This window comes from Canis lupus, chromosome 9 (genome assembly GCF_048164855.1).
Source record: "Canis lupus baileyi chromosome 9, mCanLup2.hap1, whole genome shotgun sequence".
NCBI lineage: Eukaryota > Metazoa > Chordata > Mammalia > Carnivora > Canidae > Canis > Canis lupus.
This window is the reverse complement of record NC_132846.1, coordinates 63,602,088-63,617,618: the sequence shown is the minus strand read 5'-3', so window position 1 is coordinate 63,617,618 and position 15,531 is coordinate 63,602,088. Positions and strand designations below refer to the sequence as shown.

Here is a 15,531-nt window from a genome sequence, read left to right as displayed (position 1 = left end):
TTTATTTGAGAGAAGGGCGGGGAGACAGAGCGCAAGAGAGCACAAGTAGGCGGAGAGGGAGAGAGGGTGAGGGAGAAGCAGGCTCCTCACTGAGCAGGGAGCCTGACCTGGGGATCCATCCCAGGACCCTGGGATCCTGACCCGAGCCCAAGGCAGACGCTGAACCAGTGGAGCCCCCAGGTGCTCCTTCTCTAGTTGAATACTTCTTGAGTTGTCCTGGCAAGGTCCTACGAGCTGCTTTTCGTTTGCAATCCCGTTAGCCTTCCCAGAGGGTAGAGGTGTGCTCCCCGGTCCCCACGGCCAGTCCCTGTCTGCCCACCTGTTGGACATGGTCTATAGCTTGTACACCAGTCCTCTGGTTCCACAGTGCTGTGTACTCTGTGGTCCACCACCTGATTTTGTGTAAATGAAGTTTTATTGGACCAGAGATACCCCTTTATTTGCATACTGTGTGCGGCTGGCTTCCGACGCGGTGGTGGTGGCAGAGGTACATGGTGGGAGTGGTGACCACCTGCCTGGCAAACCCAAAACCCTGTCTGCCCCTTTACAGAGGAAGTTCACCACACGTCTAGTCTCCTCGATACTGTTGGGCTCTGGCTACAACCTCGTGGAACACATGGTCATGGTTTTCACCATCTGACAGATGAGAAAGTGGAGATTTGACCCCACATCCCATGCTAGCGAGGGGCAGCCCCGGGGCTACACCCCACGTGTCCTGGCCCCTGGCCGAGTTGGTGGCATATTTCACACAATCTCTCCCAGTCTCATGTGACATGAGACTACCTGCTGTCACTACCTTGTAGGATGAGGTGGTCGTGGGCTTGGACTCCCTGTGCCGTGGGAGAAGCCTCACAGAAAGGCACCCTCGGGGTGTTGGGCAGAAGCAAGCATCAAAGAGAGAAGAGATGCCTCGGCGTTAACCCCAACTTGCCTGGGCATTGCGCCCAGATGCTCCGGGTTGGAAGCAGCGTCCCCATCACGTACATGCATTTCTGTCTGGAAAGCACACAACAGAAAAAACTAGTTCTCTTCTCCTGCCCCACCCAGTTGTGTCTTTTCCAAGAGGGGAACCATGTTACTTCTCTTGCCCTGTGGACTCTGGCTTCAGTTCCTAAGGCGTCAAACTCCTGAGGGTTCTGGATACGCCCCGGGCCTGGGGCCAGGTAGCTTTGGCCAGGCAGGTGTGCGAGGGGCCCTCATGCTTCCGCTTCCCCTAGAACGCGGCACTGCAGGCTGAGAAGCAGCTGCTCAAGGAACAGCTCCAGCATTTGGAGACCCAGAACGTGGCCTTCAGCACTCAGATCCTGACGCTGCAGAAGCAGAGCGCCTTCCTGCAGGAGCACAATACCACGCTGCAGACCCAGACGGCCAAGCTGCAGGTGCGTCTCCCAGGGACCAGCACCTGATGCTGGCTCTTCGTCGTGACGCCGGGCGTGCAGTAATATGTGGTTTCATAAACACGGAAGCCCTGCCTCGGGTCTTTGAAGGTAGTGAAGGTTTATAGCCATTTGCATGACTGAGCATGCGTGCAGCTGCAGGGCTGGCCACTTGGCGTCTCTGCTTTGACTTGCAGGATTCTCTGTTTCGCAGAGTCCATTGAGATTTTACTGGGGATGCCTTGGAAGGAGATCCAAGGCTCAAGTGAGTTGAGCTCCACAGAGTTAAGCAGGTTTCTTTACCGTAACACCTGGCTGAGCCTTTTTTTTAAACTGATGTGAATTTTTCATCTCCACGAGGGGAGTCGGGTGCCATGTGGCTGCCAGGCTGTTGAGAACTTCTAGCAAAACTCGTATTCTGTGCCACCTGTTTGGACATGTCGGTTTTTATTTGTGGTTGACACAGATGGTGGGGAAATAAATTAATCCATCATTAGTGCTGTTGGTGAGACAAGTGTTTGAGGATCTGCAGCATGGGTCAGGACAATAAATAGGAAACTGTTTGGCAAAGAGGTCGGGATATGTTCTATTAAAACAGCAGAATAGGATATTGGGTCAGGGTTTTGGTGGTGGCGGTGGTTGTGTCTTGTCTGGTTTGGGGATAGGTCATCCTGGTGCCAGACTGAGTTAGGCAGTGCTCCCTGTTGAATCTTCTGGCAATTCTGAGTGTCGTTGGGTGGCAGTTGTATAAACATCAGTTAGGTGAGGTTGGCTGGTGGCAGCTTTCAGGCCTCCTAGGTGGTTCTGGATTTTCTACTTATCCCAGAAAACAGATGTTTTAAAAGTGGTCAAAGAGGGCGCCCAAGGGCACTGGACCAGAGCCCCCGGTGATGGTGTCGTGCCAGTCTGGCCTCAGAGCAGTTCCTCAAGTCCAGAGAGATCTGTCCCAGCATTGGGAATGTTGCGACTGCCTCCGGTTGTGGTGTGGTCACCATGAGTGGGGATACGGGGCCTGTGGCCCCCTAGGGTCGTGCCCGTGGCAAGGCCGCACCTCCTCCCTCTTGGCAGGTGGAAAACTCCACTCTGAGCTCCCAGAGCGCTGCGCTCACAGCACAGTACACGCTGCTCCAGAACCAGCAGACGGCCAAGGAGAGTGAGCACGAGAACCTGCAGAGGCAGCAGGAGCAGCTGACGGCTGCCTACGAGGCCCTGCTGCAGGACCACGAGCACCTGGCTGCGCTGCACGAGCGCCAGTCCACGGAGTACGAGGCCCTTATCCGCCAGCACAGCTGCCTGAAGACGCTACATCGCAACCTGGAGCTGGAGCACAGAGAGCTCCGCGACAGGTGTGTGCTGGGGACTGAGAGGCAAGGCGGGTCCTCAAGTGGAGAAGGGGGTGCCACGGCTGGGCCCAGCTCAGGGAAGCCTGGCCTTGGGGGTCCTTGCTTCCCTAAGATCCCCCCCGCTGGCCCCTCCTCTCTAGACCAGGCACATGGAGGTTGTCCACCCCACCTGCAGTTGACAGTGACACACCTGCGTGGGCTTCCTGGGCCCTCTTTCCCCATGCGGGTGTGGGATGCCTGCTTCCCAGCCTTCAGTTAGGGCAGCTTTTGAACATACAGGAGACACACAGAAGGGTGTAGTGGAAGCCCCATGTCTGGTTCAGCCATGCTCTCTCTGTACCTGTCTGCCTTTCTTTTTTTATTAAAATTTTTTTTTTTAAAGATTTTATTTATTCATAAGAGACACAGAGAAAGAGGCAGAGGGAGAAGCCGGCTCCACGCAGGGAGCCCGATGTAGGACTCAGTCCTGGGACTCAGGGATCACAACCTCAGCCAAAGGGAGATGCTCAACCACTGAGCCACCCAGGAGTCCTTCCTTTCTTTTTTTAATTCATCTGCATGGAAATGGACAGGTCCTAAGTTTGTGCTCTCAACCAACCAGGCTCCTGGGCGTCGTGTGAGTTGGGTCAGCTCGTGTCACCTGAGCTCCCGCCCTGGCAGGCTCCCGATTGCCACGGGCCCCTAATTGCCCCTGTGGCAGGACCTGGAGTCTGGTGGGAGGGGCGCTGTGCCTCTGATCCTGACCCGGGGCAGCCCTGTCCCTACAGAGCGGCTCTCAAGTACACGGTGCAGATGCCGCATCCGAGGGGGTGATAACCCCACGTCCTGTGCTTGTCGGGTTCCCTGCTTCTGGCATCCCCTCGACTCGTCTTGATCACTGGGCCAGCAGAGCCTTGTAAGGGCATCTGATGATGCTGAGGGCACAGAGGTAGAGTAGTTCATTTATTCGCTCACCCAGGACTTCCTTTTTGCCTCTGTCTGGGCTCCTTGACCTGCTTTATCCACCCGGATCTCTTCCTTCCAGCGCTGCGGAGGCCCAAAACCAGCATCCTCTGCCTTGGGGTATCCGTCTCTACCTCCCCGCCCCCACCCCCCTCCCCACCAGAGCCCATCCTAGGTTCACGCGACACGGAGTCAGCGTGTCCTGTGTGCGTGCTGCTGTGTCTGCACATGGTAGGGGTGCTCCTGGTTCCCTAGTGAGGTGTAGCAAAAAGCATTCACTGAGCCCTGAAACGGGCTCCATGCCCCCCACTCAGCGGGCACCTCTGGGTCCTATCGTTAACGCCCTGTTACAGGTCATGAAAGCATCTCTGGGTATTCTCAGCATCTGTATAGACCTTCCAGGGAAGGTTTCTGCAGGTGGGATTGGGATGAGCCTTGGGGGTGGGGGGTCACTCTTTGCCTGGTTCCTCATCAGCACAGCAGGCCGAACTACTGTAGTACTGGAGTTTTCACTGCCTGGGCAGGCGGCTGGATGGCCAGGGGCCCCTTTGGTCCATCTGCAGCAGGGCTGTAGGTTTGGGAGTATAGGTGCCTGAAACACAGGGGTGATGGCTCCGTATTCCTTTCATTTGTCACCTAAATGGGATGCTCGTTTCTCAAGGTGTGCCCACCTTGTCGCCAGGACTGACTGGTGAGCAAGAGGCACTGGGTCTGTTCTGCAGTTGGGTGGGTAGTGACTCATCCTGGATCAGTGGGCTTTTCTAAGATGTTACAGTAGGGAAGCAGGATTTGGGGAACCCTAAGCATTTGCCCATGAGCTCTAATTTGTCAAACCTGGGTGACTTGTTGCCACCAGAGAAGCCAGACAGGGCGTCCCCCTCCAGCTTTACACTTGTCCACACTGGGGCCACCTTTGTCCTGTGGCAAAAAAAAAAAAAAAAACAAAAAAGGTTGCCCCAAAGTGTGTCAATGGACACCTGCCTGACCATGTTCCCGAGTTCGGCCCCCTGATAGGGCCTGGCTCTGGTCAGATGGCACGAGGGGCTGCAGGAGTGGAGGTCTGAGGGCAAGTGGGGCACTTGGGAACACCCTGCCCCTAAGTGTGAACAAGTCCAACAGGGAAGGAGATCTGAGAAGAGGGATTTCCCTGTGTGGGGACCATTGAAAGGCGATACCTGAGTTGCAGCCTTGGGCCCGAGGGAGCTCCTGCATCCCCTGTGAGAGGATGATTCCAGCAGGCAGGAGGACCCAGCCACGCATGGCATGTCAGGGGTCCATCCTCCTGTGTTCTGCTGCCCTCTAGAGCCAGCTGTGTGGTGACCACGGGGACAGGGCTGCAGGGGGAGGGGGAGAGACCAATGGGGCTGGGGGGCTGTGGTTGGGGGTGCGGAGAAGGGGGCGTGTGTACCTGCGACCTGGCCTCTGGCCACCACCAGGCAAACCCCTGTCCCTGCAGCAAGGGCAGAAGACCTGGTTCCCAGGGCCAGGAGGGTCAAGGGCTTACCCGGCCCCAGTGAAGAGGGATTAGCTGTTTTGTGCAGAGGAATTCAGCTGTTTATTTTGTGGTTTCTTTTAGATCCGTCTGTGCTTAGTGAACCACCTAGTGACGGATTTATACTTCCCGAGGCAAAGGGCTCTGGGTGCAGAAAACATAGTCTGTGCCCTCGGGTGGCCCAGGGAGGAAGGGCTGCTTTCATGGGAAGCAAAGGGACCTTGGAGACCCATCGGGTGGGAAGAAGAGGGCCACACCTTGGGCTCGGGGAGACCCCTGGCCCAGACAGCTCTCCCATCCACCATCCTCCCGTTTCCCCACTGCCCTGCTTCTTGCCCCACGTGTTCCCTGCCCCATCCCCCTCAGTTCTGCAGAGAGAAGCCATCAGAGGAACCCCATTTTGCACAGGAGGCTTCACAGTCTTCGGGGGGGGTTTGTTACCTGGAGGAAAAGGAGGCCCCAGACAGGCTCCTAGCAGGTGTGTTCTCTCCAACAGGCACGATGAGGTGCTGAAACGTAAGGCGGAGCTAGACGAGCTGGAGAAGGTCTTGAACACTGAGCGGGAGGCTCTGCAGCAGGAGCAGAGGACGGGCGCCATGGCTGTGGGTGAGAACCAGCGACTGCGGGGCGAACTGGACAGGTGAGCACCAGGGATCTCACGCAACCTAGTGCGTGGCAGCTGCCAACCGGGATGTCCTGTAGACTGACCTGCCCCACCCAGAGGAGGTCAGCGGGGTCTCCTCAGTCGTGTGTTTTACAAACCCTGTCACGTTCACAGCTGTGTGGCACAAGTAAAGAGGGGACCCAAGCTGGTGGCGGGCACTTGGGAAGGACCCAAGTGACACCGAGGATGGTGCCTTGTATCTGGTGAGGGGCTTCCTCTGACGTAGGCCATGCAGCCATCTCAGGAAGGACATGCCGTCCACCCTCATCATTCACGCATTCCCTTTTTGTGACTTCACCTGCTTGCTGAGACTTGTCACCCCCGAATCCATGGTCCTGGTGCTTTCATGCATGTGCCCAGGGTGTCCTGATGCCTGACTCACACAAAGCACAAGTCTCCAGCTGAGGTCAGACAAGGACACTCATCCTTCTTACAGCTCTCGAACTGCGAATAAGCATGACACAGATTTTTGTGCTTTTTGGTGACTATTTTAACTTTTTTTTTTTTTTTTCAGATTTTATTTATTAGAGAGTGAGCACGAGCACCTGAGCAGGGAGAGAAGCAGACTCCCCACTGAGCAGGGAGCCGGACATGGGGCTCCATCTCAGAACCCCAGGATCATGACCTGAGGCCCCCCCACCAGGCGCCCTAACAATTTCACTATTTAAAATAGCCCCCATGTGGAACGCAGTAATGTGGTCTGGAGCTTCTGGTGTAATAACAGCTTTGTGGAGGAAGTACACGTTAGGGAAGCTCCATTCAGGCTGCAGCTATGGTGCTAGGGCCTTGAGCTCAGTACAAGAGATATCTTCAGACAGAAGCCCTGATGAAATAAGGAACATCTTGATGCCATTGACTAAAATGTAACCAGAGCTTGTAGGATCCTATACCCTGTGTTTTCTCAAGAGGCCGTGGTTGGTTCAGTATCCGCCAATCTGGGGATCACGGAGACTTTAGAGCCTCACTGCCTCGAATACAAGAATCCGTTGTACTACTATCATCCCACAACTTCTTTTTTTAAAAAAAAAAAAACAGACAAGGCGATAGGCTTAGGGAGGAACTAATGTGTTCAAAGTCAGTGCGTCTAGTTAACGGCAGAGTCAGGATGTGAGTTGGGTCTGGTCTCCTCACAAAGGCACAACCATACAAAGCTGCCTCCTCTCTGCACCCTTGCACACCCTCGGGGGGCCTCCAGTGACCGGGAAGGCCAGACAGAGAAGACACAGCAGCTGAGGGTTGTTGGCCAGGAGGCAGGCCCAGAGCTTTCCAGGTCATTCTTTGATTTTACGCCTTTTTTCTTAAGGGAAACTGGACATGTGGATGTTGGCGTGAGACCTTCACGTTTTTCAATGTTGGCACACTGACCCGCTGAAAAGAAGCGTGTGGGCCAAACAAGACACATCTGTGTCCATATGAAGTCTGTGAGCCTCCAGGAATTGGAGCTTCCAGATACAAATCTTCCCCTTAGAAGCCCCCATTGGATGACGGTTACAATGATCATTTTAGCGGATTTCCATAATACCCTGGTGTCTCGTACATTATTCATCTCATGAGCTGAAATTAGAAAGGAGCTTGGAATTGGGAAGAAGAGCTGGACGTAGATCCAGCATTTTAGAGAAAAAAATGTTCTGGCTCAGTGTTTTTTTGTTTGTTTTTTTGTTTTTGTTTTTGTTTTTTTTTAAAGAAATAGCAGCTGAACTCTTTCTTCCAAATACATATGACCATACGCCAAAGCTTTGAAGTGTAAAAGAGAGCTTAACAGTGATGGTCTATTGGAGCAGGTGTCTGAGCCCACCCACTCTGTCTCCCCCAGCCCAATGTGGGGGCACCCATGGGCCTCATAGAACCCCAAAGAACACGGGGGCCTGGGTGGCTCTGGGGTTGAGTGTCTGCCTTTGGCTTCAGCTCAGGGCATCACCCTGGGGTCCTGGGATCGAGTTGCATCGGGCTCCCTGCAGGGAGCCTGCTTCTCTCTCTGCCTGTGTGTCTGCCTCTCTTTCTGGGTCTCCCATGAATAGATAAAATCTTAAAAAAAAAAAAAAAAACCCTGAAGAACACAGTTTGGAAACTGCTCATTCTGTTCAACTCTCTCATTTTACACATGAAAACACTGATGCGCAGAGAGGCTGCCGTCTTCTGCAAGTTTGCACAGTGGGGATGGAACCTGGCGTGCCCTTCAGCCCTTGACCTGTGGCCCTCTGCCCCCAGGGTCAATTTCCTGCACCACCAGCTGAAGGGAGAGTACGAGGAGCTGCATGCGCACACCAAGGAGCTGAAGACCTCTCTGAACAACTCACAGCTGGAACTGAACCGCTGGCAGGCACGGTTTGATGAGCTGAAGGAGCAGCACCAGAGCATGGATATCTCCCTGACCAAGCTGGACAATCACTGCGAGGTAAGGCCTCGGGACATGGACGAGTCCCCTGGGCCTGGGGGGTTGGAGGGGGTGCTTGTGGTGGGTGCTGGTGCTCGAAGACCACGTAGAGGGCAGTACAGGGGCCAAGAGGGGACAAGGCGTTTGAAAGGGCGGCAGAGGCCACGTGACTGGCAGGGATGTACCAGAAGACACCTTTCCATCTGCTGTTGCTTCCCGCAGGGTCGGGAGGTGCATGGGAATTTCCATCCTCTCGTCCGTGTCTGCGCTTGTCTTTCATCTTTGCGATTCAGTATCCATGAGAAATGGCGCACGCGAGTGGCTGGTCTGGCTCTGGTCCCAGGGCAGCTCGGGTGGTGCTTACCCGTGAGTGCCCCCCGGTCTCCAGAGAGGCCGAGCTATTGGAAATTGCCTTTTTGCGAAGTATAACCATCTCAGATGAGATCACGAGTGGATCCCAGGACTGATGAGATCGAGTGGGGAAGAGCAGCATGGTGCCTCCCCACTCTAAGATGTCCCAAGGATAGCAGCATCCCCCCGACTCAGCCCCTCTTGCCTCCTGTTTGTTCAGAAACCCTCTCAGAGGCCTTTTCCTTTGGACTCCTGGTGGTCCTGTGGGACATCACAGCAGAGGAATCCAAGGCTTGGGGAGCCCCCTGGGCTGGGACAGAGGGTGTCTGGAGGAGGTGGGGACTGCACACTGGGGCAGAGGAAGCCTCAGCCACCATAGGCTTTGGTGTCACAGTGAGGTGCTGTAGGATTTCCGAGGAGACCTCAGTCTGGAGCCTCGGCGCATGGTGGGAACTCAGGCTGTCTGAAGCCTAGGCTTGGGGCCTTCCTGCTGCATCAGCCTGATGATGTCCTCAGGCCCTCGAGTCAGACCCAGCCTGCTGCCTGTGTGTCTACAGCAATGAGCTAAGACTGCCTTTTACAGTGTTCATGCTTGGGAAAAACCCAAAGAAGAATAGTTTGTGGCAAGTGGAAATGATTGGGAATTTAAATGTCCGTGTCCGTGAGCGCTTTATTGGGATGTAGCCGTGCCCCCGTGCCTGTGTGTCTTTTATGTGTCATCTTGGCTCCTCCCTGCTACAGAGCCCCCCCCCCCAATCCAGCCTGGGGAGCCCGAGATACATAGTGTCGGGCCCTTCACAGAAAAGCTGTGCCAACCCTGTTCAAGAACAGAGCTACCCAACAAATGTAACTCAGGCCATGTACACAAGTTGATGTTTTCTAATAACCACGTCAAAAAAGAAAAAACGGGGGCTTCATTTTAATCTATTTTATTTAGCTAGCCTATCTAAAATACCGTTTTGACCTGTACCCCCCCCCCCAAAAAAAAAAAAAAAAAAACCTTACTGAGATAGTTCACGGTCTCTTCTTTGTTATCACGAAGTCTTCAGAATCTCTTGGATATTTTGGCACTTTTTATGTGCTTGGTGGCCACGCATTGCTGGCGGCTGCCTGAATGGACAGGGTAGGCGCAGAGGGAACTCGTCCCCTAACCCCGAGGCCATTGGCTCTCTGGGTCCTTGCAGGTGGTTTTCACCAGTGGAGGAGAGGTGCTCTGTGTGCGCGTGGCCCTTCCCCTGGTGGCTGGGTTCTTAGCAGGGGTATCTTGGGATCGCGTGGTGCTTGAAACATTGATTTGTGTTTTAGCTGCTGTCCCGTCTCAAGGGCAACTTGGAGGAAGAAAACCACCACCTGTTGAGCCAGATCCAGCTGCTGAGCCAGCAGAACCAGATGCTTCTAGAGCAGAATATGGAGAATAAGGAGCAGTACCATGAGGAGCAGAAGCAGTACATGTAAGGATGTGTGTGGGGGTGATGGCTGTAGACATAGGGGCCCCGTGCTGGGACCTGCGGCATTCTGGACAGAGGTTGGCCCCTGGGCCTGGTGGTGTCCCAAGGGCAAGGGGATAGACCATCTTACCAGCACATCCTTCTCTTGACTTCTGGAACAGTTCTGGGTTTGTGTGAGTGTGGTGGTTGGTCTTTGTTCGCTTTCCACCGGCAGTGCCCGCCAACAGGAGCTTTGGAATCTGATTTTGGGATTAAGCTTACTTTTAAAAATAGGACCGTGCCAATGAGAAGTATCTCAGGGAAGAATTCCAATGGAAGGCTGAGAACAGGTGCTATAACTGGTGTCTTGCTCTCGCCTCCGTCTGTGTTCCCTTGGATCACGGGACAGTGGGTTACTGGCATGCTGTGGCTGACCTACCTCAGCTGGTGCTGATGAAGTACCGGCTCTGGTGTGGGCCCCATGAGGTGCACAGAACCCGTTCCCTGGGAGCCAGGCACTGGTGTAGGGGTGGTGGGATGTGTGGGGAGCGTGTCCCTGCTGGGCAGCTGTTGAGCTACAGGTGGCAGGAGTTGGAGTTCTGGTTGCTGACATGGGATGTGGAGAAGGTAGGCGGGTGGGGGAGGGACCCAAGGGAGACGGAAGTGGTCTAGCGGCAGGGAATGTCCAAAGAGAAAGTGGCTGGAGAGGGAGGCAGGTGCTCAACTGTGCCCAGCTCGTGGGTTTGGATTCACCAGGGCTGCTAGAAACAGAGGTCAGAAGGAAGAGCCCTGGGTACTGGAAGCCTCGTGATTTAGAAGTCCAATAGTCCAAGATACGTCTCCTGGATCTGGGTAATTTTTACCACCCTGTGCTGTGGTGGTGGGACTGTCCTGCCTCACGAGTGGGAGTGGCTGGCCAGCATTGGGAGGGCAAGAGGAGACATGCGGCAGGGGCATGTGGTCACGGTGGATGCCAGCCCACTGGCCGTCCTCTCCAACATAGTGATTGTCAGGAGCTTTGTCTGCTCCTGTAGAGCTGGCTCACCACCTGCTGGAGGATGGTTCACATTGAAAACCACGCTGTAAATTTGGGGTGCTTACAACCGACCCTTGGCTGAAGTTGGCCCTCTGTAACCAGCTGGTAAAAACTGCCAGCAGGGGTTGGGCAGGTGCTCACTGGGAGAGTGGGGGCCTGGTGCCCATGGGGGATGATTTGATGGCAGTTTTGCATTCGAGAGTGTCTGTCGGGTGCCAGAAGTTGGCAAGCGTCCCAGGGCCTGCTCTGAGCAGAGCACCCTTCTGGGTCCCCTGAGCGGCTGCAAGGCCTGCTGTCTGTGAGTTTGTGTGCATCCGTGGGGCCACACAGCCATGGAAGCACGTGGAGAAAAAGGCCACATGGCGTGGTGGTGAGGACAGGAGAGCAGCATAGACATCAAGCCGGGGGTGCTGGGAGCAGAGTGGGCTTCTGTGATCAGGCCTGGAGGTTCACCAGGCTCTTGGTCTCCGTGGAGGTGCTGTTGTGCAGAGAGCTCTCCGGCCGCAGCGTAGGGGAGCCCCGCCCTCGCCTCTGGTTCAGAGGCCTCATCTTCAAAGGAAGAGCCCAGCGGGTGGAGGCCTGTGGGCAATGCAGAGGCCTGGGGGCATCTTGACCCTTCCTGCATTTCTGAAAATGTAAACTGGTTCCCGGAGGCTTTGCTGCATAGCCCAGGGGTTTGGCTTCTCTGGCAAATTGGCAGACTTGCCCTGCAGGCCTCACGCGGCCGCCTGGCAGCAGGCTGCCACCACTTCAGTCCCCACCGCTCTCCTGGCTCTTTCCAGGCCCGCTGTGCTCCTTACCTTCTCTGTCTGGTCCCTAAAAGCTTTTGAGTTTGCCCCTGTGGAAGCGTTACCGGAAACCAGCATCGGAGTGGGTTCAGGTCAGAGGTCACTCTTTCAGCCTTGCTGCCCCTCAAGGGACCCGCTCCCTGAGAGCACATCTGCCCCTCACCAAAGGTGTTAATACATGAGCCCGGTGTCCAACCCCAAATGCCCCATGTACTGCATGACCTGGCTGGCAAGTCCTTCCAGAAGTGTGTTCCGGTGGTTTAGGGGCTTGCTCCCTTGAGTTGACTTGAACCCGGACCCTGAGTGCTCTAACACGAACCCCTTGAGGCACTGGGGCTTCCCGGACCCATGCCAGATGCTCCCGTCCACATACCCCATTTCACGACAGTGGTGGTCATGGGCACGATGACGTCTGAATCCCAGAGAAGGTCCCGCCAGGGCTGGGCTGCTGAGTAAATGTACGGGTCTAATTTAAAACTCAATTGATCATCCTCCTTTCCGCTCTCTTCACAGAGACAAATTAAATGCCTTACGGAGGCATAAGGAAAAACTGGAAGAAAAAATCATGGATCAGTACAAGTTCTATGATCCTGCTCCAAAGAAGTGAGTTCATTTACGTGTCTGTGGTTTAAGTCCAGAGCAGAGAGCTTCCGTGGTCGTGAGCAGAGTGGAAACTGCTCCCGGCCAGAGCAGCGCCCTGCTCCGTGGAGGCTGTCCTATGACTGTCAGCCCTGGCCTCTGTGCTGTGGCCTGTCCTGTGAGGGTCAGCAAATGCCAGCCGACCCTGAGGACACAGGGGCGACCCTGAGGACACCGGGGGGACCCTGAGGACACAGGGGCGACCCTGAGGAGACGGGCTCACTTTAGCACGGCTCTTTCAAGGAGGCAGAGAGTCTGTAGCCTGGGAGCCAGACAGCAGGGTTGTCGTGTCTGAGTCTGTCTCAAGATTTTTTTTTTTTTTTAAGATTTTATTTATTTATGAGAGACAGAGGCGAGACACAGGCAGAGGGAGAAGCAGGCTTCCTGTGGGGAGCCTGATGTGGGACTCGATCCCAGGAACCCGGGATCACGACGTGAGTCAAAGGCAGATGCCCGACCCCTGGAGCCACCCAGGCGCCCCCGCCTCATGATTTAACTGGACGTGGGAAATCACATTCCTGTTCCGGGGAAAGCTGGTGCGCCCGTGTCCTTCCAACACGGGAACCCCTGGGCCTCACGTGGATTCCTTTGGACTCCCTGACCCCAGGGCAGGTTCCCACATGCATTCCTTTCTCCAGGCCCTCGGTGGTGGTCCCAGCTTGGTCCCCGGGGACTGCCGGCCATGTGCCGCTGGGCTTCCCCCCACACCCCCCATCCAGCCCCGAGCCCCCAGCAGCCGCCCCAGCCCAGCCTCAAAGTCGAGTCCCTGTAAACCCTTTGAGGTTCTCTGGGGAACCACGGAACTCCTGAACCTCAGTCCTTGCTCTGGCAGAGAGATGAAGACTCAGATGAGACGGTGATTTGTGTAAACATGGTACCAGCTAGTTTGAGCCATGTTTGTTTGTTTGTTAAATCAGAATTCCCATTTCCTGTCAGCAGCAACTCTGTTGCTTACTCTTAAAACTCTCTGGTTTTACTTTAAATGAGTCATTCTTGCCTACTCTCCCAGACTCCTCCACACCAAGGGCTGGTTGAAGAATGTCCACTTATTCTACTTACTAATAACTTGAGCAGAAGATGAGGAGGTCTGTGACTCAGTTCTAAAATGGCTTTTAAAAAAATTTTTTTTTAAATGGCATTTTTGACAGAAAAATTGCCAACAGACAGAGCTGAGGTTAGCACAGTGCAGCTTTGTTTTGCACGGATAATCAAGAGTTTGAGGTTTGCACCATGTTTGACATCCTGTCTCCCCCAGAGGCTAGGGTGAATTTCTGCACGGTACACACTTCCACCATCACTAGGCCCCAAGTCCAGGGATCCTGGTGATGGTGAGGAGCACCATTCTGAACCCCGAATGAATGGCTGCCAGGCTTGTGATGGAAAGCCCGGCTCATGTCAGTCAGGGCACCCTGTGGCCTGGTGGAGGGGTGACAAGGATTGGTTGTGTCCTAACAATCTGCTTCTCACTAGGAAAAACCACTGGATTGGCGCCAAAGCCTTAGTCAAGCTCATCAAACCAAAGAAAGAGGGTTCCAGAGAACGATTGAAGTCAACGGCAGACAGCCCTCCCTGGCAGGTGGAGTCCCCAGAGCCGACCCTGCCATCTCCTCAGGCCCTCAGATCGCAGCCAGAGAACCCCGAGGCCACCCCATCCAGCTGCAGCGGTGCAGAAGATCGGGATGCCCTCAATGGGCCTATGGGTAAAGGTAGGAGCGGCCGGCCAGGCTGCAGTTGGGCTACAGAGGGGCTGCTCTGGAGGGCTGTGCCTGGATAGGGGAGGATGAGAGATAACGTGTACAGGTGCACGGGAGCATGTAGGAGCTTGAAGAGGGTGCGCTGCATACACACATGTGCCTCCTTGCACATGTCAGCAACCTTAACCCAGGAGAAAACACGAATTCACAGCCGCAGCTGTGTCCCTTGACGGCTTTGTTATTTTAGAATGAAAGTGTCACTCATCACATAGGCTGTGGTAGGGCCTTGGCGTCCAGACCTACATGCACGCAAGCGCTGCAGAGGTTCTGACATGGATTCCTGTTTTTTTTATGCTGTGTTTCATCTAATCTGAGAGGTTATCATGATATGCTGCATAATTTCTATACTGGCAGGAAAGACACTGCAGTTAAAGAAGGCAGGGCTTTACCACTTCGGGATTTCTTTATACTCTGGTTGGACGGCTCTTATAAAGACGTAGGTTGGGGCATAAAAGAAATATAGGAGCACCGTAGATTGGCTGTGGCCATGCCACCTGGCCAGCGAAGACTGTCAGACACCATCGAAGCTGCATCTTGATTTCAGAAACGTGAAGGAATGGGGGGGTGGGGGGCAGGGATGTGTACCTTAGAGTCAGCTAGGCACAGCAATTGCCAGAAACATTGTTAAATTTTCCGATTTACTTTTTAAATATCTCTTAATGGGTTATTTACTCACAACCTGCCCAGCGTGCACCCTGAGTAATTTAAATTGTCGTGAAGGACACTAGAACTTTCTGAAGACCAGGCCTGTTATGCCTGAGAGTCCTGTGCCCCCGGGGGCTGATGTTATGGTGCTGAGGGCCAGTGGTGACAAGCTGCCCGGTGACTGTGACATGTGCACGAGCCTTTTGGGGGTGCCATTCAGTAGGTCCTGTTGCATCACTTTGAAATGCCGAGGAGAAAACGTGCGCGTGCACGCATACTGGGGCCTAATGCTTGCATTCCCATTCTTCAGAGATAGAGTAGGTAAGAGGCTCAAGTGCAGCTGGGTGATGGTGAAGCTGAGCCTTTGCTTCTATGTAGGGGGGCTCGCTCCCCTCAGGTGCTCACAGTAGCTATTTAAAGTTGACCGTTATGCCCTCAATTTGTATTATCCTTTAAATTGACTTAACTACCTACCCTTGCTCTCTATGAGCTAGGAAGACTTGGAGAAGAAATAAAGACTTGACAAACTAGTGGGTCGGGGAAAATTCTTTGTTGCAGCCGCAGCAGCTGTGTATGTCCCGGTGCTGCTTCTGGGCTGGGCACCCTTCTAGCTCATTGACCTGCTGTGCCTGTCTCATGGGGTCCTAATGACCGCCCAAGGTGGGCACAATTAATCACCCCTTCTCAGAGCAGAGAAGGG

General features: G+C 54.5%; 1 protein-coding gene across 5 annotated transcripts in view; it reads left to right on the top strand.

The window, feature by feature from the left end:
* The window catches only part of CCDC88C (coiled-coil domain containing 88C), a 121,073-nt gene that overhangs the window by 88,875 nt on the left and 16,667 nt on the right, over positions 1-15,531 (top strand). For 4 of the 5 annotated variants that reach the window (XM_072839714.1, XM_072839710.1, XM_072839712.1 and 1 more), the window contains 7 exons: positions 1,218-1,379; positions 2,445-2,722; positions 5,650-5,793; positions 8,026-8,212; positions 9,848-9,993; positions 12,307-12,396; positions 13,903-14,138. In XM_072839714.1, the coding sequence (XP_072695815.1) occupies positions 1,218-1,379; positions 2,445-2,722; positions 5,650-5,793; positions 8,026-8,212; positions 9,848-9,993; positions 12,307-12,396; positions 13,903-14,138 (1,243 nt within the window). The remainder of the gene's footprint in view (positions 1-1,217; positions 1,380-2,444; positions 2,723-5,649; positions 5,794-8,025; positions 8,213-9,847; positions 9,994-12,306; positions 12,397-13,902; positions 14,139-15,531) is intronic. The other variant, XM_072839711.1, reaches the window with a different exon arrangement.